Source organism: Kogia breviceps, chromosome 15 (genome assembly GCF_026419965.1).
Source record: "Kogia breviceps isolate mKogBre1 chromosome 15, mKogBre1 haplotype 1, whole genome shotgun sequence".
Lineage (NCBI taxonomy): Eukaryota > Metazoa > Chordata > Mammalia > Artiodactyla > Physeteridae > Kogia > Kogia breviceps.
In genome coordinates this window covers 78,107,086-78,129,226 of record NC_081324.1, presented here as the reverse complement: position 1 = coordinate 78,129,226, position 22,141 = coordinate 78,107,086, and the positions used below count along the sequence as shown (strand labels likewise).

The 22,141-nt window shown below is 50.3% G+C and overlaps 2 protein-coding genes across 4 annotated transcripts in view; one reads left to right on the top strand and one right to left on the bottom strand.

Moving 5' to 3' along the window:
* The first annotated feature begins 835 nt into the window (after positions 1 to 835).
* Positions 836 to 18,241, top strand: HRK (harakiri, BCL2 interacting protein). Its single transcript, XM_059040401.2, has 2 exons — positions 836 to 1,263; positions 16,623 to 18,241. Exon 1 carries the CDS (start codon positions 932 to 934, stop codon positions 1,205 to 1,207), a length of 276 nt encoding a protein of 91 aa, XP_058896384.1. The 5' UTR covers positions 836 to 931; the 3' UTR covers positions 1,208 to 1,263; positions 16,623 to 18,241.
* RNFT2 (ring finger protein, transmembrane 2) overlaps positions 18,133 to 22,141 on the bottom strand; it is a 66,860-nt gene continuing 62,851 nt past the window's right edge. For 2 of the 3 annotated variants that reach the window (XM_067015245.1, XM_067015246.1), the window contains one exon: positions 18,575 to 19,313. In XM_067015245.1, the coding sequence (XP_066871346.1) occupies positions 19,281 to 19,313 (33 nt within the window). In that variant the 3' untranslated portion in view covers positions 18,575 to 19,280. Of the gene's footprint in view, positions 18,234 to 18,574; positions 19,314 to 22,141 lie in introns of those variants that run through there. The other variant, XM_067015247.1, reaches the window with a different exon arrangement.

The following is a 22,141-nucleotide window of genomic DNA, read 5'->3' as shown; positions in this document are numbered from 1 at the left end:
TCGCCATTGAGCATTAAATCGGGATCACTGCTAGAAACTAACCCCTGCAGGAAAGTAATATTGACAAAGGAAGCAGACAAAAATAAGTTTCATTCTGGAAAACCCCTTGTGAGGGTCTTTCGGGCGGAGGCGCGGTGTGCCGGGAACAGCCGAGACTAAGGGCCGACCCCCTAATCCTCTCCCCGCCTCCATCAAGGTTTCTAGCAGCGCTGCGGGCGCGTAAGGGTCTGGCGGCCTATCTCAGATGCGGGTGGGGTTGTGCGTCTGGTGTGCTCATATCCGCAGCCTACAGGTGCGGAGTCAGACCTGAAAGTAGGCAAGTTGGGTTGAATCCGGCCCTCTCATGAGATTTGGAATCGACCCACCTCCCCCAAACCAAACAATAGCTTCGGAACATTTTTTGAATAATGCAGCCGAATTCGATATCGGCTTCATCCAAAACGGCAAACAAGCCTGCCCCCCTCGCCAAATCGGAATTGGAGCTGAATTCAGGAAAAAGAGAAGGAGAAAACCTCCCCCGGTGCTCCACGCCTCCGCGAGGGTCTCCCGCGACCCCTGGAGCCAGAGACCCAAGCGGCCGGTCGCCTTCAGGCGTCCCAGCGCCCCGCGCTCCTCTTCTCCCAACCCGCGCGTCCCCTCACTGCCGGCGCCGCTAGGGTTAAAAGTTACCTCTCGGTTTCTTCTGCCTGCAGCCCACCCCCCCCCGGGGCCGGATGATGTAACCCCCCTCCCCGCGCCCTCCCCGCCCCCTCCACCATGTGACACTTTAATTAATAATAGCGCCGTCAGCACAACAAACGCACAACACAAGGAGAAACTTGGTGTCCAGGGGAGGCCCCCGGCGACTGGAGCGCGGCGGAGGCAGGCGCAGAGGCCGAGGCAGAGGAGGCGAGGGGCGGCCCGACGCGGGGAGGGAGCGAGGCGAGCGGTCATGTGCCCGTGCCCCCTGCACCGCGGCCGCGGCCCGCCGGCGGTGTGCGCCTGCAGCGCGGGCCGCCTGGGTCTGCGCTCGTCCGCCGCGCAGCTCACGGCCGCCCGGCTCAAGGCGCTCGGCGACGAGCTGCACCAGCGCACCATGTGGCGGCGCCGCGCGCGGAGCCGGAGGGCGCCGGCGCCCAGCGCGCTCCCCACCTACTGGCCCTGGCTGTGCGCGGCCGCGCAGGTGGCGGCGCTGGCGGCCTGGCTGCTCGGCAGGCGGAACTTGTAGGAACGCGGGGCTTCTTGGTGGGGCCGGAGCCGAGACCCAGCCGGAGCGAGCAACAGGTACGCGAGCGAGCGCCAGCGCGCGGTGTCTGGGGACTGGAGACTTGCGGCCGGCTTGGGAGCGGGAGAGCCTCAAGTTTGGCGTTCTTCTCTTCCCATCTCCTTCCTCTGCTCCTTTCTCTCGCAAGGATCTCGGCCCTCCTCCTAGGCAGTCCCCATCTCTCCTTCCAAGTACCGGGCCCACCGTTTCTGCCCCTTCTCTCCGAGTCCTAAAGCGCACCTTGCCACTCTCTCCATCGGGGTGGCTTTGGGAGGACCTTAGCCTCCGTAAGCCCCACCAGCCACTCAAACAAACACACAGTGCAAGTAAAAACTGGGCTTGCTCTGAGAACGGTTATAGGCCAAGCCAAAGAATTATAATCTGTCGCGGTTTCAAGACGAGTCCTCAGTCCTCTTTCAGACGCCTGCCACTCCAGAGTCGCCACCGTTTCCATCACCGCCGCTCCAAACCCCCTTCTCCTTAAGTGTCACTTCTCCAGTTTCTGTTACCCGTCTCCCGGCGCCCCGAGCACTTCTCGCGACTTCCTCCCCCCTCCTGGTTTCTGGCCGGCTCCGTCTTTCTCCCTACCTAAAACTTTGCAGTTTTCCCTGCTCTGGCGACCTCTTCTCCCCTCCAGCGAGGTGTCCCGTTTGAGGAGCTTGGCCTCCTCTTCACCAAACGGACGAACTGAGATGAAGGAGATGCCCCCAAGTGAGCTGGGATCGGAGGCTCTCGGGGAAACTCCGAGGGAAAGCCTTAATGAAAGAGCATCAGTTGAGCCCTTTCTGGGTGCTAGGCCTTGTTGAGGGAGATGTTTGAGAGCCTGCAGTATGCTAGGCACTGTGCGGCGGGGGTGGGGGGTGAGTATGGAGCGCTTAGTGTGTCTGGTACCAGTAGGAGAAAGGTCCTGAGCACCTAGTGTCCGCTAGGCCCTTGGGACTGGGGAATTACTGAGCACCAGCTGTGCGCCTGGCACTGTGCTAGGCGCTTTAGGGGAGCAAACGTGTAAGGACCGTCTCTTCAGATTCTGGAATAGAGAGGAGAGCTGCAGTGAGTGGAGGTGGAGAGAGTCAGGCTGAGCCCACCAAAGGTGGGTCTAGGGCCGGAAGGTGAAGGTCGAAGGTGAGAAAGCAAGCCCCGGGATGCCATGGCCCACGGAAACCGAGCGCTCGGGTCGCGGCTGAGCCCCGCGGTGCGCCAGCACTCTGGGAAGCTGGCGCGGCGCCCGCGGGGAGAGGCGGCAGCCGGAGCGTGGGGGGTGGCAGCGCCCGGGGAGATGCGGGGGTGCGCGGGGTGTGAGCCGGGAGCGCGGGCGACAGATGTCTCGTGGGCCGGCGCAGCCCGGGCGCTGGCGAAGAGAGGTGCGCGCTTCGGGACGCTCTCTGCCCGGATCGGCGGTCCCATCCGATTCTTCTCCTCCCGGAAGAGAGGCCCGGGGCTGCCCTCGGCCGCAGAAACCCAGGCTGGGGCCGCCGAATCCTAGAGGCAGGAACAAAATTTTGGATGGGGCACGGGGAGGTGGGGCGGAAAAAGGGAGCCAAGCAAGAGACGCGAAGCCCAAAGTGTGTAATTTAGGGAAAGGCGGGATGAAGGTGGGAAAGGAGGCAAAGAAAAAACGGGCGGCGAGACGAGGAAAGAAAGGCGGGGGAGCTGGAGAAAGAGTTCCTGGAGAACAAGATAGTGGGAACGTGGATTAGAAAGATGGGAAGCGAGAGGAATCCAGTAGAAATGGGGAGGAGGGCTAGGACACCGCTTCCTCCAGTCTTGGAGACCAGGCGAGGCTGGGGAAGCGCTGCCTTCTCGGGACTAGACGGTGCAGGACGCTGGGCGTCCCACCCAGGGGGCGGAGAGCGCCCAGCCAGAGCCCGACTGGCGCGCGTCGGGGCCGGGGGTGCTCCCGGGGCCCTCAGGAGGAGGCTGCCGCCCTGGAGGTGGCCCGAAACCTCCGCGAGGGCGCGCGGGGCGAACACAGCGTGACTCTCTGAGCTCGGGCGCGGGGAAGGACCCACGCGACAAGGAAGGGGGAGGGGGAGGAGCTTTCTCTGGTGCGGCGTCGGCGGATAATTGTCGTCGCAGAGTTTATTTCCCCTTCCTGACTCTGCTTCAGCCCCAGAGCCCCGTGCTACGTCCCGACTCCAGGCCACCTCCTCAGCATACTCCTGGGTTCTCCAACATCCTGCTGTGTCCCTTCCGGGCGGCGTCCCCAGCAGGCACACCCTCTAGGGTCCTCCCACCTCGGGTGCCCTGACCCCAGGATGCCCGGCACGGCTTTCCTGCCGCGCTGCACCTCACTCCCTCGGATCGCCGGTAGAATGGTATTGAACAGAATGTATACCACTACCATCCCGGGGTTCGCCTTGCTGGGTCTCCCAGGCTCGGCCCCTATCACAAGGACTTGGCTTCTCTCGCTGCTGCCTCCAACTGGGGCCTTTCTCCTGCTTTTGGCTTAACCGGGGGAAACCCATCTTTCCCCAGCCTTTGGTAAGTTAGCAAGACGTGAAAGGAAATCCCCTGGAGAAAGATAGTTTGTTGACAGTTTCTGTGTGTGGTCCTCTCCACATTTCCTACCCCAGAAGAGAAATGGGAATGCTCACGGGGTGCCTTATTGGTTTCAGGGAGGCCTGAATCACCCATGTAGGGCAGCCCATTCTCTTAGGTTAAAGGTGAGCTTAGCTATATGCACGACAGCAGTTTCAACAAGCTTGTTTTGAGCCTCTACTGTGAGCCAGCAGTTTTCTCAGAAGTCATCATTAAACAAACAGACAAAAATCCAGCCTCCCCTCTGAGACTCAGTTTTCCCATATGTAAAATGGGGACAATAATAGTACTTAAATGCACAGCTGTTGTCAAGAGGGTAAAATGAAGTCATTTACAGAGAGCTCTAGAACAGTGCCTGGCATGTAAGAAGTGAATATAAATGTGAGTTATCATGACTATGATTGTGCATTTAATATCTTTCTTTCCGAAAGTAGACAACACTTTGCCATTGTCGTTGCTGGTGATTCCACACTATTCTTACTTGCCATTTTGGGGAATCAAGGCCACATGGGCCAGGATAGTATAGGGGTTAAGAGCATGGGTTTAGGGATCCGATGAAACTGGCTTTAAGTCCCAGCCCAAGAACCTTCTGGCAGTGTGACCTTGGGTAAGAACCGTAACCTCTCTGAGCCTTTATCTGTAAACCGGAGCTGTTATCTCTATCAGGATTGTTGGGAGGTTGATAGGAGAGCACCTATTTCACGTGCCCAGTGCAGTGCCTGGCACTCAGTTCAGTTGTCAGAGGATGCTATGAAATGGTTAATGCCATTCAAAGGGGAAACTGAGGCAGAGAGAGTCCACGTGAGTCGTCCCAAAGGATCTATCAATGGCAAAGTCAGAACTGGCATCGGAGTTTCTGCCTTTGAGGGCCTGCAGCACGCAGCCCGTCAGATGACTTGAGGGATGCAGGGGAGGAGATGATACCAGGGCGGCAAGCAGAAGGGGTGGTGAGCCTCGAATTCCCGCACTAGAGAGATTCCCTCTGGGGGAGCCTCGGGGGAGGCTCCTTGGAGGCTGGGGAGGCCAGGTGGAGAATGGCTGTGATTTAACCAGTTACTGCTCCAAGATACAGGAGAGGGAACAAAAGATGCTTTATGGTGAGTGCTGGCTGGTGGAAGCGTGGGAGGGAGAAGTGTCACTTGCCTTGGGTGGGGGTGGGGACGGAGGGAAAAAGGAGGAGGAGGATTCGGGCTGGGGTGGGCAGAACCTTGCCTTAGGACTAAGGAGAGGGGAGAAAGGGGTACTCTGCGCACCCAAGAGGCGACGACGTGGTCAGCAGCAAGGAAGATAATGGGCCAGCAGGAGCCCGCTTTGGTCTGGCCTGCCCGCCAGACATGCTAACTGGTTCTTGGCAGGTATTTTGGGGATTAAGTGGTTAAACCTGGAGGCGCATCCCTCAGGCCTCCCTCCCAGACTGCTGCACCCCTGCCAGGATTACTCTTAGAGCTTGAAAGCCTAGGAAAGGAGTGAGCCGAGGAGAAGGAGACAGCTGTTGGGGGGGAATCCCCGCCACCACCACCACCACCCCCCCCCCCCCGGGAAGGGGCCAGATGTGCAGGACGGTGGCAGCCTTCCTGCCACATGGTCGCTGTCTGGAGTCACTCTCTTGCCTACTGAGAGGCCGGGACACAAGTGACTGAGCTGTGGATGTAAAAACAGCCACACCCGGGAATAATTAAATACACCCCCAGATTCGGGCTGGGTGGATTTGGCAACTGCACCTCTGGTTTTTGTAAAGTCAGCTTTTCAGACCTACATTGGGGGTGGGGAGGAGTGCAGTGGGGGCTTCTGTCACCCTTCTGGTCATCACTGTGTTAGACTGCATAATCCAAAGATGGCCACAACAATATCTTCTCTCCCATTTGCTATTCTATTTGTGTGTGTGTGTGGTACGCGGGCCTCTCACTGTCGTGGCCTCTCCCGTTGCGGAGCACAGGCACCGGATGCGCAGGCTCAGCGGCCACGGCTCACGGGCCCAGCCGTTCCGCGGCCATGTGGGATCTTCCCGGACCGGGGCACGAACCCGTGACCCCTGCAACAGCAGGCGGATTCTCAGCCACTGCGCCACCAGGGAAGCCCCTTGCCTTTTCTTTTTTTTTTTCCATTTGCTATTCTAGAACCTTGCCACGCCCCCATGGGGTAGTGTCGGATTCCATGGCAACAGTGAGCTGCCCCACACCGTCCGGAGCCCATGGCAGCTTGCTTGCCACATAGTAGATACAAAATAACTACGATGAGTACATGAATCATTCAGAAACTGTGCACGGTGAGCACTAGTGTGTCCTAAATTTGGCTTCTTTCACTTTTTCACTTATTAATTATTGAGTTCCTACTGTGTGCAGGGCATGGTGGACACAGGAAGGACCGAGACATAGAAGCCCCTGCTCTCATGGAGCCTACATTTTAGTGGGAAGAGACAGATGATAAATCAGTAAAGATTGTTCTGGTTACAACTGCTGTGTAACCAATTACTCCAAAACTTAATGGCTTAAAACAATTATTCAATTAGGCTCATACCTTCTGTGGGTTAGAAATTCAGACAAAGTATAGCAGGGGTGACTTGTCTCAGTTCCAGGCTGACTCGGGGCTGGAGTCATGGTGATGGGATCTTCATTTATAGGGCTGGCTGTTGATGCTGGGTGCCAGCTGGGACGGCCAATCAGAGCATCTACACTCAGTCTCCTCTTGTGGCTTGGGCTTCCCCACAACATGGCAGCCTCACTGTAGATGGATTCTGACCTGGTATCTTAGAGCTCCAAAGGCAAGTGTCTCGGAGGGTCAGATGGAAGCTGCTTTGCCTTTTTTGACCCAGCTTCAGAAATCACTTTGGTTAAAAGCAGGTCACAAGCCAGCCCAGATTTAAGGGGAGTGGAATTAGACACTACCCCATGGGGCAGTGGCAAGGTTCTAGAATAGCAAGTGGGAGAGAAGATATTGTTGTGGCCATCTTGGGATTATGCAGTCTGACACAGAATTTCAGAAAGTGTTCAGGGCTCTGAAGGTGACACACGAAGATAATGTACAGGCATACCTCGGGGACATTGTGGGTTTGGTTCAGATCACTGCAATAAGGCGAGTCGCAAATTTTTTGGTTTCCCAGTGCATATAAAAGTTATGTTTACATTATACTGTAGTCTATTTAGTGTGCAGTAGTATTACGTCCTTAAAAACAATGTACACACCTCAATCAAAAAACACTTTATTGCTAAAAAATGCTAACCATCATCTAAACCTTCCATAAGTCATAATCTTTTTGCAATAATCACATCAAGGATCACAGATCACCGTAACAAATATAATAATGATGAAAGATTTGAAATACTGCGAGATTTATCCAAATGTGATACAGAGACACGGAGTGAGCAAACGCTGTTGGAAAAATGGCATCAACAGACTTTCTCGACACAGGGTTGCCACAAACCTTTGATTTGTAAAAAATGCAAATATCTCCGAGGTATGGCTTTCATAGCGAGAGCCTGGGGCGCTCCTTACCTGCAGTGGTTGGAGATGGCCACTTTGAGGAGGAGCCAAGGAACCAATGATGTGAGTGACGAAAAGGAGCCAACCACGTGAGTGCCTGGAAGAAAGGTGTTCTGGGGACGTGAGACTCTGCACCTTGTGTTTGAGGAAGAGGAAAACGAGCAGTGGGCTAAGACAACATGAACTTGGGGGAGAGGAAGTCAGAGGGCAGGCAGCGGCTAGATCAGGCCATGGGAGGGAGGTTGCGTTTTGTTGTCAAGGGATTCAAAAGTGCTGACAGTACGTGAAGAGGTGCTTTATAAGAGGAGAATTAGATGTGATGCAATAAACTACTCATCCTCGTGCATTTGCAAATATGAACTGAGCACCAGCTCAGGGCTAGGCACCAGGATGCAGGGATGCAGAGATGAGTAAGTCCTAGAACCTGGCCTCAGATGCTTCTAGACTTCAGGGGCAGGAGACCCCGGCTCTGACCCCCACCCCAGCCTACTCTCACTGGAGGAGACCTCCCACCAAGGTCTGAGAGATTCTGGCCCCTGTGCCAGCTCACTGATGCCCAGCCCTCAGTGCCCTCAGAAGGTTGTGGATACTGGCTGGATTTCCATTCAATTCCGTACTGTCTCCCCTCCCTCCTTCCTGCTTTAAACTGGTGCGCCTGCAGTTGGGTGAGGGATCTCTGTTTTAGGCCACATCAGTGAGATGTGTCCTTTTAGTACTGCTGGATACCCAGGAAAAGAGAAAGCTCCTTTCCCTGCTCTGTGGAGAGAAAATTGGCCACCCACGGAGTGTTGCCATCTTTGAACTTTTGCTCCACAGGCCATGGACTTGGGCAAGACGGAATGAAATTGTTTGGGGAAACTTTATGTAATATTCCTTTTTTAAAGAAAAAATAGCTTTTTTCCTGATTACAAAAAATATTACAAGCATGTTATCAAATACTTGGAAAATACTGAATAAAAGAAAAATTTAATCGATTGTTTTTATCTCACTACCCGTTGTTAACATGTTGAGAGGTTTCTTTCCATTAAAAAAAAAATGCACTGAGAGGTACTTTAACAAATAGAATCCCTCTAAATGCATTCTCTGTAATCTGACTTTGTCATTGTATCGTGGGCATTTCTCCATGCTTTATAGTATTTTCTACGACCTGCTTCTTAGAGGTTGCTCAGTATTTCTCTGTTTGGCTCTTCCACCATTTACCTTCTCATGCAGCTATTATTGGACATTTAGACAGTTTCCAGTGTGATGCAGAACATCCTTGGGTGTAACTCTTTGGGTACATCACAGATGATTTTCTTAAGAATGCCGACAAGTGGAACTTTGATATCAAAAGTGTAGGTAAACATTCTTTTCTTATAAAGGTTGTCTAGAAGAGTACAAAATCTTGTAGTTTCTAGATAAACTCTGCCGCTTGTTCCCTCTTCTCATTTACGTCACTGGCCACTATCCATAATGTGGTTATCGGCTTGGCTCTGGAGCAGGCTGTTACCATCCCCAGCTAAATCTGTGTTATCTTTTTATGGAATATTCTTCATGGACCACATCTCTAGCCATTGTTGGAGTGCATGAGTGAGATGACTGCTGACATGCCCATTCCAACTTCAGGGAAAGGCTGCAAGTCATAGCAGTGTCACTAAGAGTTTGAAGAGCTTCTCTGCCTGCCTGGCTGTACTTGGATCTGGCGCATGGTGCTTAATAAATACTGTAGGACGCTAACATATTGATGGTGGGGAAACTTAGACAAAGTGACTTTGGAGGGGTCCTCAGAGGGTGGGAATGTGTCAAGGGCCATGGGATAGATTTAAGAAGAGGTAGCATTTTCGAAGACAGCCCAGATTTATAATGTTTCAGCCTGTTGGCACACCATGGGGCCTCATTCTTTTTTTAAATTCATTTTGGGGCCTCATTCTTGATTCAGAAAATTTAACTTCTGGTAACTGTTTATCTACTTCACCCAGATTTTATGCCGAGGTAGGACAGCTTGATGGACAGTGACACGAACTTCGGAGTCAGGCTGACTTTCAGATCCGGCCCTGATCTGCCATTTCCCAGTTATGTGACCTTAGGCATGTCCCTCTACCTTCTGAGCAGTATACGGCATATCACTGATGTTCAGAAAAGGGTAAATGATAGTGCAGGATATGTGTTGTTCTTATTTGGTGTAAATTTCAGTCCACGGGCCCATATTCAGAGTATGGTGGGAACTCTTCGGGGACTTTTCTGAGCTTTTTGCACAAAGCAGTTGCTAATCCTGCCCCTGCCCCCAACTCTGTGGATCACCAACAGCCTTCTTAAGCCACTGCGCCGGGGCTGGGGGAACCTCCAGGACAGGACTCCCCAACCTGGGGGACACTAGCCTCCGGCTCCCGTGAGGGCCCCAGCCCTGGCGCTTTGTCCGTCACTGTATCCCAGCACCTGGCATGGTGACCGGTGCAGAATGGGCATTCACTAACTACTGAATGAATGGATGCCTGAATGAGTCAAGGAATGAATGAATTTGGGAGAGGCTCAGGGAATTGGGGACCCACCCCCAGAAATGAGACACAAAATTGGCAGACTTCATACTCCTCTATTCGCCGCCCCCGCCCCCCGACTTCAGAGAGCAATCATTGCTTTGATCTCAAAAGATCTATGACCCAAAGAGATCACCGTTCTAGAAACACGGCCAGAAATAGACAGGACTATAGAAACCACCTACCGCAACTCCCTCACCTTATAGACGGGGAAGCAAGGCACAGAGAGGGCTTCTGCAGGTGCAAGTGCGGTGGGCTTACATGCCGGCTGACTCTGTCGGAGAATGTCTTAGCGTCTCGGAAGAGGTCGAAACCTGGTGGTTTCCTGGCTGTAATCGGCCTGCCATTTAGCTTTATTTGACTTGCATGTCTTCCCCCACATGCTTAAAAATCAGGCACTTTCATATTGAAGCCCACGTTTCCAGTTTTTATTGAAAAAACGGAAAGAGCTGACAATACCAAGTCCCATGTGGCAGCAGAGAGCTGGAGATGGGTGTCAGAAACCTCTTTAGATGGGGCACAAAGTCTCCAGTGACCCTGGCCCCTCCTGGGCACACGTTACTGGGGCCAATGCATTTAAACTTATGACCTCTGGTTTCGGAGACCACCCTGCCAGACTTCCCTTGATGCGTAGACACACCCACACGTGTATCCTATTTTAAATAAATGAGATCATACTGTTCATGCTGTTTTGTAATCTATTTTTTCCCCAATAAAAATAGGTTGCTGAGATGTTCCCATGTCAACAGAGGTTTTCATCATCTTTTTCTGTAGCTGCATGGTGTTCCGTGGCTTGGATGGGCCACGATTTCTTTATCTGGTCACATCCCCAGGGATATTTACGCTGTTCCCCATTTTCTGATAGTTTGTAAGTGAGGTTTAGTCAACATTCTTGTTTGGACAACTTTGCAAAAAAACCACAAAAAACCTGAAGTTCCTAGAGGTGAACCTGTTGGGTGAAAGAATGCGTGTGTTGTAACATGTGATACATAAGGTGAGATTGCTTTAAGAAGGGTCTGTCCATTTGGTCTGGCATCGGTTGTGTGCTGTGCTACCCCCAACTTCTCAGTGCTTATTCTTTTGGACACCATGTTAGTTTGGCATTCAAGGCCCACCTGCCAGAACTTCACAGTGGGCAGAACTCTGAGGTCTCTGGGCTCTCTCTACAGACTTCATATAATCAATAACTGTTCACGGATAGCATTGATAACTATTCACAGATAACAGGGGCAATAGATAGATAGGCAGAGAGAAGGAAACACATCTTTCAGGAGCTGCCAAATGGCCTCTTCCTTTCTCGTACACCCCACACCTAGCCTTCTGCTTTTTTAGTCCCCTCAGCCACCATCTCCTCAGAGCCCAGTGTCCTAACTGGCCAGCATGAGCTACATGGACAGAGATTTAAATGATAACATGGACCGGAGCATCTTCCCTCTAGGAGGATTCCACATGGTGAGCTTTGTACCAATGATTCTTAGACATCAGGACCGACCACTGGTACCATTTGAACTCCATGGTCAAAATAAACCCGCTGAAACCAAAGATGGAAGAGTGGGTGATAAGAGCCTACTGTCTAGCACAGGAAACTCTACTCAATACTCTGTAATGACCTATATGGGAATAGAATAAAAAAGAGTGGATATATGTACATGTGTAACTGATTCACTTTGCTGTACAGCAGAAACTAACACAACATTGTAAATCAACTCTACTCCAATAAAGGTTAATTTAAAAAAACAAAGATGGAAGAGTGGGGAAGTTACCACCATTATTCACGTGCTCACTTAGCCACTGTCACTCAACACGTTGAATTGAATACCTGCTCTGTGCAGGGCATGGTGCTGAGCCCTGAGGATGAAATGGTGGGTCAAGGGGAGAGACAAGGTGTGTGTAAATGCACAGAAAGTATTCTGGGAGGCTTAGGGGTGGAGTGAAGGCGGGTTTCCTTTTATTTCTATATCCTTCTCTGCTATTTGAACTTCTAACTTATCACATATGCAAACGGCAAGAGCAAAAAAGATATTTTTTTAAATTAAAAATTGGGACCTCTTAGGAGGGAACCCAAGGGTCCTAACTCTTCTCAGATGTAGGGAAAGGGGGGTGAGGCTCCTGCTCTAACGCTGCAGCGGGATTCACAGCTCACAGCTCTCCACCTGCAGCACCCCAGCCCAGGTAGCCGGTCTCTGGAGGCTTCCTGTTCTCCCCCTCTGTCCCCCGCCCCTCCACTCTGTGGGTGCAAAGTGGAAATAGGGACATTTAAGAACAGGCGTTTCATGAATCTCTTCAGTTGTGAGCTTTGGTTGTGAGTCAGCATTTGAGAAAGTGCTTTATGAGCCAAGTTTGAGGAAAAACATCCCAGGGGCAGTTCAAGTGGTTCATAGGGAGCTGTGGACTTTATGTTTTTAAACCAGTTTAAAATTGTACAATGACTCCTTACTCCTTTCAAAAAAAGAAAAGAAAAAATAACATAAACAATACAGAAGTAAAGTATATAAAGCAGAACGCTGTAATTGTTCTTTTACTCCACCCCCAAAGCCACTCCCCTGGGGTAACTTTCAGTCTGGAGTATATAACAACAATAACAATAATAATAACAACAAATGCAGACCTTACTATGTGCTGGACTTCTAAGTCCTCACATATGTTAATACTTTCAGTCCTTACATCAACACAATAAGATTCGATATACTCCCCCACCTTTTCCACATAAGGAAACTGAGACCCAGAGAGGTTAATAACTGGCCCAAGGTCACACAGCTTTTAAGTGTCTGAATCAAGATTCCAACTCAGGTGTCGAGCTCCAGAGTCTGGGCTCTTAACCATTGTACTATTTTGCCTCTCTGCCATACTTTTTATATGGATATATACATAGATATAGCTATCTGTGTATGCACACACACACATATTCATTAAAGGAAAAAAGATCTGGGGCATTTGCTCTTTTCAATTAAAAATCATAGCTATCTTTCTGTCTCAGTTCATTTAGATTTACCTCTTTCTAATAGGCAGGTGGCTTAATTTTTAATCCAGTCTCCTATCAATAAACACATGGGTTGTTTCCAAACTCCAGATTTGTAATAAATTCCAAATTTATTACAAATAAAGCTGGAGGGAACATCCTTGAGCACATTTTTCTGACTGCTTCTGTGGGCTAGTGAAGGGTGTCCAATTTAATGTCCCCCAGAAGAAACAAGAAAAAGAGTTATACTTACTGACATAACATATCCTGAAGTGAAAAAAATGCTAACTAAAAAACAAACAAAACAAAATCCTCCAGAAGTGTATGCATAGGCCCACCCTCTGATTGTGGAACGTGCTGTCATGGCGTCCACTGGCTGGCTGATGCCGTGCGGAGGTGTCCTAACGTTCATGCTTCACTGTGGACGCCGACCGGTAATCAGTACACAAATGGGCACAGGAATTTGTCCATTTAGCAGCCCTGGGAAACCCTTAGAAAGACTCATCATATAGGCTCAATGATTTATAGGTAGGAAAAGTGAAAATCAGTTGCTGGTCCTAGTCTTGCAAGGAAACAATACAGTTTCTCGCCCGATGCCGCTGGTATTTTCCCTTCATCATCTCCATTCAACGCAGGGGTCGACACAGCCTCAACTGTCACAACTTTCAGATGCAGTTCCCTGCTCGTCAGGGTCCCCTGTTTGAGCCATACTTGTCACTGCCCTTACGCCTTGCTTAGGCCCTTTCCCCACCTAAATGATCCTGCCTTCTTCCGAATATGGCAAAAACATTGTCTGAGGCTTCCCTGGTGGCGCAGCGTTTGAGAATCCACCTGCCAATGCAGGGGACACGGGTTCGAGCCCCGGTCTGGGAAGATCCCACATGCCGCGGAGCAACTAGGCCCGTGAGCCACAACTACTGAGCCTGCGCTCTAGAGCCCGCAAGCCACAACTACTGAGCCCGTGAGCCACAACTACTGAGCCTGCACATCTGGAGCTTGTGCTCCGCAACAAGAGAGGCCGCGAGAGTGAGAGGCCCGCGCACCGCGATGAAGAGTGGCCCCCGCTCGCCGCAACTAGAGAAAGCCCTCGCACAGAAACGAAGACCCAACACAGCCAAAAATAAATAAATAAATAAAATTTTAAAAAATAAAATAACCATTTAATTAAAAAAAATTGTCTGTGTATCTTCAAGGCCCAGTTCAAATCCTGCTTCCTCTCTGAAGCTTTCCTGGTGAGTGTAACTGCATACCGACTTCTGGGCTCTAAACACACCCAGACCAATATGTCTGCACACTCATTGTCTGCAGACAATGGTCTTTTACAGTCCTGGCCTCTGGCATTTCATGTCTTCCCCAGTAAGACTGGAGGCCACTTGAGGGCAGGCACTGAGCTTTATCTTGTGCAGAGAACAATGCTTAGCACGAAGTCAAGCACACTCCATAACACACAGTAGGTGCTTAATAACCGTGGTTTCTTTCTCTCCCTCCATCGTTCCTTTTTTGTACCCATGCTTAAGGCAGCATAATCACCTCAGGCTAACGCTGCAGGGTTCCACTGACTTTGACTCTATAGTAGGGTCAGTATGACTAGACACCAACAAAGTGAGATTTTTAGGGGATACAGAAGCTGCTTTCCATGAACTAAATTGAGTGTGCTTCTCAGTTGAGTTGACGGTGACTCTGAGTCAGTATTCCATGAAAACATACAGCAGCTACACAGTAAAGCAGAATGCCTTCTTCGCTTGTGCCCTGATGGGACAGGAGGGGAATGGGGGTGGTGGCCTGATGGGACAGGAGGGGAATGGGGGGGGGTGGTTGGCAGGCTGCAGGGGTCTTCTCCCTCCACCTGAGCATGGCAAAAGCAAAAGGTTTGAAGTTGCTGATTCAGATCCTTGTGACCAGCAGCTAATGTAGATTGTGGGGTCTATGTGATTATGGACGCAGTTGTATGTATCGGTCAGGGTCCAGGTAAGAGGCAGAGAGCACCCCCAAACTGAGTAATCAGAGGAGACTTTAGTAAAGGTTCGATGGCAAAGTGTGCGCAGGGTTTAGGAAATCAGTGAGGGATCCTGCAGCCCCCCTCCCAGTCTGGCAGCCCCCGTGGCCTAAAGGTGAGGCGAGGGGACAGGACCCAGAGCCTGGAGAGGGGCCTGGAGCTGCGCCAGAGAGCTTCCTGGCAGGTTCTCCGGCTGACCTGTGGCCCCGTCTCACCATGGCATTGCTGCCGTCTGTGAACTAGACCCCGGAGGAGACCAGAGGCCAAGGGAGGCTGTTGGTCCAGTTCATACAAGTCAATATCCCAGACTTTTGTCCACTTGCAGGTCATAAAGTCATCTCTCTCCTACACCACGTGGTTTGTATGAGGCACATGGCAGTTTCCCCACCACCTGCTTTAGAGTAACGTACGAATTGTGTTTATCTCCTCTGCTGACTGTCCAACCTCATCTCCCCGCCGGCCCCAGGGCCCAGTCTTTGCTCGAGGCTCATCGAGCTCCCTGACCTAGTCATGGTATGTCCTTCCTCTGTGTCCTGTTCCTTCCATCTTCCTCCCCTCGTCTCTTCATCCCCTTCCTGTACTCCCTCCCTCTCCTCCTCTCCCTCATCCTCTCCTCCTCCTGATATGCTTCGCATCCTTTTAAAGCGCACAAGTCAATGGTGTTTATTATATTTCCAGAGTTGTGCAGCCATCCCCGCAATCAATTGTAGAGCATTTTCAGTTCCCTAACAGAAGCCTCATACCCATTAGCATTTAGTCACCAATTGCTTACGTTCCTCCCCAGCCCTGGGCAACCACAGATCTGCTTGCTTTCTTTACAGATTTGCTTATTCTGGACATTTCCTGTAAATGGAACCATACAACATTTGTCCCTTTCGTGTCTGGCCTCTTTCATTTAGCAGCATGTCTTCCAGGTTCATCCGTGTTGTAGCATGTGTCAGTGTTTCATTCCTTTTTATGGCCAAATAATATTCCATTGTATGGAAATACCCTACTTATTTATGCATTCATCAGGTGATAGGCATTTGGATTGTTTCCACTTTGGGGCCATGATAGATAATGTTGCTCTGAACATTTGCGTACAAGCTTTTGCATGGACATATAGTTTCCATTCTCTTGGGTATGCACTGTTTTTCTCTGCCCTGCCCGGAATACGTCACCTTATCCTGGCTAATTCACTGGCATCTTTCAGTACTCAGCAGGGGTCTTCCTCTTTCTCTGACTTCCCCTCCTGCCTCATGAGCTGCTTCTTCTGTGGGCTCCCATAGCCCATGTCTACCCAGATTGTAGGCTCTTCCCATGACACTGTCATTACTGATTTCATCTCATCTCCCTTTGTTGGCTTGTGAGCCCCTTAAGGGTAAGAGCTGTGTCATTGGATCTGTAACACCTAGTATGGTGCTTGGCATTTTCGTCAATGAATGAGTGAATGGATGGATGGGTGGGTGGATGGATGACAGCAGAGACTGTCCTACAAGTCTGCCTTGAATATGGATCCATGAAATGAATAGATGGTGGTCCCGTTCCTGACATGGAGGAGCAAAAAAGTAGTGTGTCTCTACATTGTCTTTTTAAATCACAGGAGATGCCTATGTAAACATGTAGGTCTGAAAACGAGTGTGTGTGTGTGTGTGTGTGTGTGTGCACGTGCACATATATGTTTAAGGAAGGCTGCTATGTGGACAGAGCTTTGGGGGGAAGGGCAGCACCAAGACTAGCTTTGGGGGAACCTTTCCTTCCAAATCAGAGCTTTGGTACCTAGCAGCTCTCGCCTGTCCCCCTCCCCCTCCTGACGAGTGGAGCTGGCTGTGCAGCAGCCCAAGGCGCTGACGTCATCCCCAGTGGCTGTCTGCACGTGCCTACTGATTGAAATACAAATCTTTATTTCTGCAGGTTGGTGAAAACCCTGTGTCCTTGGAGAAAGCCGGTTCCCATTTTCCTGAGGGGGGAGCCCAGAGCTTGAAAGGCCGCAGTTGGCACTTCGAGAAGGAAGTGGAGAATAAAGACGGCGGCGCCTAGAGCAACAGTGGCAACGCGGAATGGGACTGGGGAAGCCCTCTTTGATATCCAGCTGCAGAAACAGACACCCCAACGCTATTTACATACAGCTCTATATATATAGAAAAAGAAAATATGAATATTATTCTTCAGTGCATGCCTTGTCGAGGACGTGGTTCCCTCCCTTTTCTGCACCTTCCGATGTGAACTTTGATGCTCTTTCATGTCTGGGGCACTGGAAGAGAGATGCTTACTGTGTACCTAGAAATTTTGCAAAGACTGGTGGGAATTAGCCTCAGAGGCGACCAACTGCCTGGGAAGGGATGCCGGTGGAGGAGGAGGAGGTGAAAGTGCAAAAAACAAAATAGAAAAAAAAAAAAAGTGAGGACTCAGGGCCAGTTTTGTAGGGGCAGTCTGGGATACCTCCATTTCTAAGTCTTGACAAGTCCGAGCCTCTCTCTCTCTACCTACCTAGATAGATGGCCAGTCCCACTGTCATCAAGACAAATGCATTTCCCCCCCACTACCAATCTGGTGTCTCTGGTGCTTCGCTTAAATTTTGCTGGTGCTAAGTGTGTTCTTGCTGGTGCTGTCATGGTATGCTGTTGCCAGACCTGCAAGGCCAGGGGATGAGAGAGGTTTCTATTTTGCTGTTTCAGATTCTTATTTTAAAGGAATCAGTCACAAAAGTGCCACTTGAGAGTCTTTTCTCTTTCTCTACGTGGGGATGAATATACGGAGGTGTTTTGGAGCAAACCTTGGGCTCTGGGAGGGAGGAACGGCGGGGGTGGGGGGTGATGGCACTGAGTGGCTTGCTGGTTACGGGGTGACTTGTTTGCTGCCTCCTCCGCCCGCAAGTGCCCTGCGAGTTCAGACCACAGCCTCCCCGACTCCCCAAGGGGATTTCAGGGCTTAGGTTTTATGGATTGAAGAGCCAAGAAATGGCTACCTTCTGGTCAAGGGTGATTTATAAGCCAGGGACGTTGGGGGAGGGAGAGGGTCATTTCAATGAAATGCACCAGCATCTCACTTTCTGAGGGTCTGATTTTTTTTCCCCCCCCCAGGATAAGCTACTATTTTCAGAAGTTTCTAGAAGGGCTAAAAAAAGAGGTGTGCTGGACTGAGACTTGGCTGCAAAGACTCTTCAGGGAGTGATGATTATATTTTGCTTTCATTAAAAAAAAATATCCAACAACAACAGGTATTATTCTCTGTGCAGGGCTCACAATGCCCTTTTCAAAGCTGAGATGGTGAGGCACGAGGCTGCAGGTTCAGTCATTCTGCAAGGCTGCATTTGCAGGTCCCACGCGGTACCTGTGGAGGGGGCGTCTGCTGGGCTGGTCTGCAGACACTCTTCCAGTTCTAAGAAACCAGTAGAGGGACCAGCCGTTTTCAGGTTGACATGGGTCTGAAACGGCAGGCAACTCTTTCTCATGGGCGTTGCTGAAAATTACCAGGTCCTTTAGAATGCAGGAGCTTTCAGGGCTGCTGCAAGCTGAGAGCTGTCTTTGTTTAAAAAGAAAAAAAAAAATCCATGCCTTATGTTTTCCTAAATAGCCCTTTAAAGAAAACTGCAACCCAGAACTGCTGAATGTGAGGGCAGCTTCCCACCCCCCCTCCCCCCTGCCGTCCCCCACCCCCCACCCTCCCCCCCCCCCCCCGACAGCTTGGAACTCGGCAAAGCCAAAAGGAAAGCTTGTTTATACAGAATTTGTTTCCCTTCATGGCTGGAGCCCTTCCTGCAGTTATGTTTACAGGGGATGAGAATGTAGACAAGGTCGTCAGGGAGCAGCAGGTGACATACCCGCCAAGCCGTGAACTCAGAGAAGGCAAATTCATTAGAATGATGTGAAATACAGTCTCTGCTTTTATTTAGTCACTTTCCTAGGCAGACGCTAGACTTTCCAGCTGACCCCATTTTCTGGGGAGGGGGTTTCCATTACTGTAGTTGTACGCGATCATAGTAGCTCTCTGCTGCTTTAAGGCTGAACCTTCAAGACCACAGTGGGGATGTGCTGACCACCTAGACACAGGTTAAAGGTCAGAGGATCCTTTTTTTCGACCCTGTCTAGCTTATGACATTCCCACTGGAGGATCCAAACTCCAAATGCTGGGGTTTCAGGCAATTTTGATTTCAATGAAGCCACATCGCTTGAGAGAACTGGGCAGCCAGGACCCTCCTCATGGAGCTTTACAGCCAAGTCCCTTGTACATATTCTCTTATATTATTAGAAACTGTGTATTTATCTAACCCCGGCTTTTTCTTGCACATCATTAATTTGAGTGCATTTCTCAAATGCCCCGATTTTTGACAAGGGGTTGTTTTTAATGCTTGTTTTTATATGAGATTTGACTTCTTGATGGACATTTGTATTAGGAAATTGAAGCATGATATATATGTATATATTGTCTCCACCGTCTCTCCTGTTGCATTACTTGGATTGCATGAGATAGTGGGGTGGTGGTTTTTTTTTTAAAAAATATTTCCACAGTGTGCAAAGTGCTGGCACCATCCCCCCCCCCCACCCCGGCTTTTCTCTGGCTGCCAAGGAGTCATTGATTTTGATTAGCTTCACTGCAGAGCGTCTGTGAAGAGAGAGAGAGAGAGAGAGAGAGAGAGGGAGGGAGGCTTTGAAATAAATTTTAAAAAAGACCTCATCTCAGGTTTCAGCAGACAGCAGTGTGTGTGTGTGTGTGTGTGTGTGTGTGTGTGTGTGTGTGTGTGTGCGCGCGCGCGCAAAGCAGAGGGAGGCCTCTGAGATCATCGTTTAGGTAGCTTGCTGCATAATGAGGTGGGGAGCAAACAGAAGAGCCTCCTTCTTTCTGGTTGCTCTCAGAGGGTGAGGGTCCAGGAGCCACAGGGATCAGAAGCTCTTGGGACCTCAACATTCCAAATTAGATCCATTCCCTTCTGGAAGCTTCTCTCCCTTACCCCAATGCCCACGAGCAAATAAGATCTCTTTTCCCCTTTTCAATTTTGGGTTCCATTTCATATTCCCTTGAGCATAGCTTAACAGTTTCTTTGGAGGAGCCCTGCACCTCTCTGGCTGCTGTCCATGGTCCTAGGCTGTACGTCTCCTAGAACACAATTCCCATTTTGTTCCTCTTTCATTGGGATCCTGGAGGCTTTTTTTCCACTTCTTCCAGTGATCTCATTTTTAAATTCTTTTCTATTTTGATGAGGGGAGAAGGGTGATTTAAACAATACGGTCACAGTACAATGAAGCTGTGACTTTGGTTTCACAATTTATATATCTCATCTCATGTACTCCTAGCTTTATTATCATGTTTCTGACAGTGACAAAATATCACTTCCCCTTGCTTGGGAAATTGAGGGAGTCGTCCTCTGATGCTACACAAGTGTCTTTTGGGGACACTGGCTTACCATTGTGGACTTGTTGGGTGTCCACCTGGTATGAGAAGTTGCAGTGACCAGAATACAGGTTTCGTTCTTCCGTGTGGATACCATTTCCTTTTCTGAATGTCCCCTTAAGTCCACCTGGGCCCATCACAGGGTCAGAAGCTGGTTTGGGGGGTGAGGGGGCAAGCCTAGTCCCACGGGAGCTGATGGAGGAAGTTGATATCAAAAGTATCATTTTGAAGTATCAATCGAAAGCTTATTTTTAAAAGTTTAATTAAGTCATTCAGCACCTACTTATTGAGCACCTACAATGTTCCAGGTTGTAGAATCCCGTCTGGGAAGAGACTTATGTATTGATCATGGAGGGGTAGACCTGCTTGGAACCAGATGGTGCTGAATGTCCCTTTCCATTATGGTTCACAGATTTGTCAGGTCATCCCTGTGACCCCAAGCCTTGCTGGCAGATTGTTCTATAGAATTTATATGTACTGAGATCTACACTATCATGAAGGCAATTCAAAAGCCGACGACCTCAACTCATCCCCAGCACGAAAAGGCTGGTTCTTTCTGCTTCACACGGTAAAGAAGCACTGTGCTAAGAGCTTTACGTGTTTCCCCCTTAGCTATTCCTCACGCCCACTCTGGAAGACAGTGCCGTTATTATTCCCATTTTACGGCTGAGGAAGCTGAGGCTCAGCGAGGTTATGCAACTTGGCCAAAGTTGCACGCGAAGAGTGTAGTGGCTCAGCCCAGACGTGGACTCAGGTGTGCGTGGACCCCACCCCCACCCTGGCCTCACTTCCCTCCAAGCCCCCGAGCTAAGCTTCCTGGTCCCCCGGGGTTCCTTCCTGAGCTGGTTCCACTGGCATCGCTAGTTCAAGGGCAAGCATGTGCCTGGGGCCCCCAGCAAGGAGCAGGGGAGCCTAACTTAGGTTGCATTCAGGGACACTCCAGGACAGCCTGGATTGTTCAGTTGGAGATTTTATGTATTTGTTCCCTGCCCTTTGTGTCCCTGGCTTCTGTAAGGTCCCTGGGACAAGCATCTCATTTGCAAACAAGGCGTGTTTGACCTACTTCCTAGGACATGGGAAGTCTTTCTCAGCTTCTTCCTGTCCCCTCCCCCACTCGAACCCCCGTTTTCTCCCCTCAAGGTCTTCTGCACTCTAAGCGCCCAGGAATGCCTGTGCGCGGTGGAGATGGCTGTGGGGCTGTCTGGAAGCTCAGTGAGCCCTCTGACTCAGCTGGAGAGGCCATACGCTTGGGGACATTCCGTTCTGGTTTCTACCCTTGCTGGTTCGCTGTGCTCTTTTGTAAGAGGAATTTCATACCTTGGAGACGCTTTGTACATATTTGTAATGACTTTATTAAAAAAAAATACAAAACAAAATTGGTTGTGTGCTTCCAGCCAAAGGCCTTTGCGTTTTCATTTCCTTTTGGAAGGCTGGTCCCCAAAGACTACGGGAGGACCTGGCTGCACACGCCAACCTTCCCTGGGACAGAAGGCCACACGCTCATCTCCTGTCCCTGTTGTGTTCCTGGGAACACCCCAAGGGGAGGGTTGGCCTAAACAGTACCCTTGGGTTGAGCAACAGGTTGGGGGAACTGGTCCAACAGTTCAAGGTCAGTGCACAAAAGCATCGTTTATGCATGACATGATGCAGATAAGCAAGTGCGCCTGCGGACTGATGTCTCCAACTATGGGTGAATGGACCGCTCAGGGTGGGGTACTTTCACCTGCGTTTACCTGGTCTGAGTTGTACCAAGAGACCAAGTTCTAGTTTATTCCTAAGAATGGTAGGTTGAGGACAGGTGGTTTTTCTAGATAATAGATCCTCTTTTCTCCTTTGGGGACCCACCCCTTCCCCACTCTCAGTCCATGTGACTTGGAGGGATGGACTTCATTTCCCACCCACCTCTGTTCCCATGTCCAGAGCTCAACAGCCAACCGAAGCTTGTCCAGCGCTCTGATTCCCCAAGCCTAAAGTGATTGGTTTGGGGCCAAACTAACGAGAATCAACCTCAAAACTGCTGCTGGAGCTTTGGGGAAGCAGGG

Coding starts and splice junctions, on each gene's coding strand:
- HRK (XM_059040401.2), top strand. CDS start 932: ATGTGCCCGTGCCCCCTGCACCGCGGCCGCGGCCCGCCGGCGGTGTGC.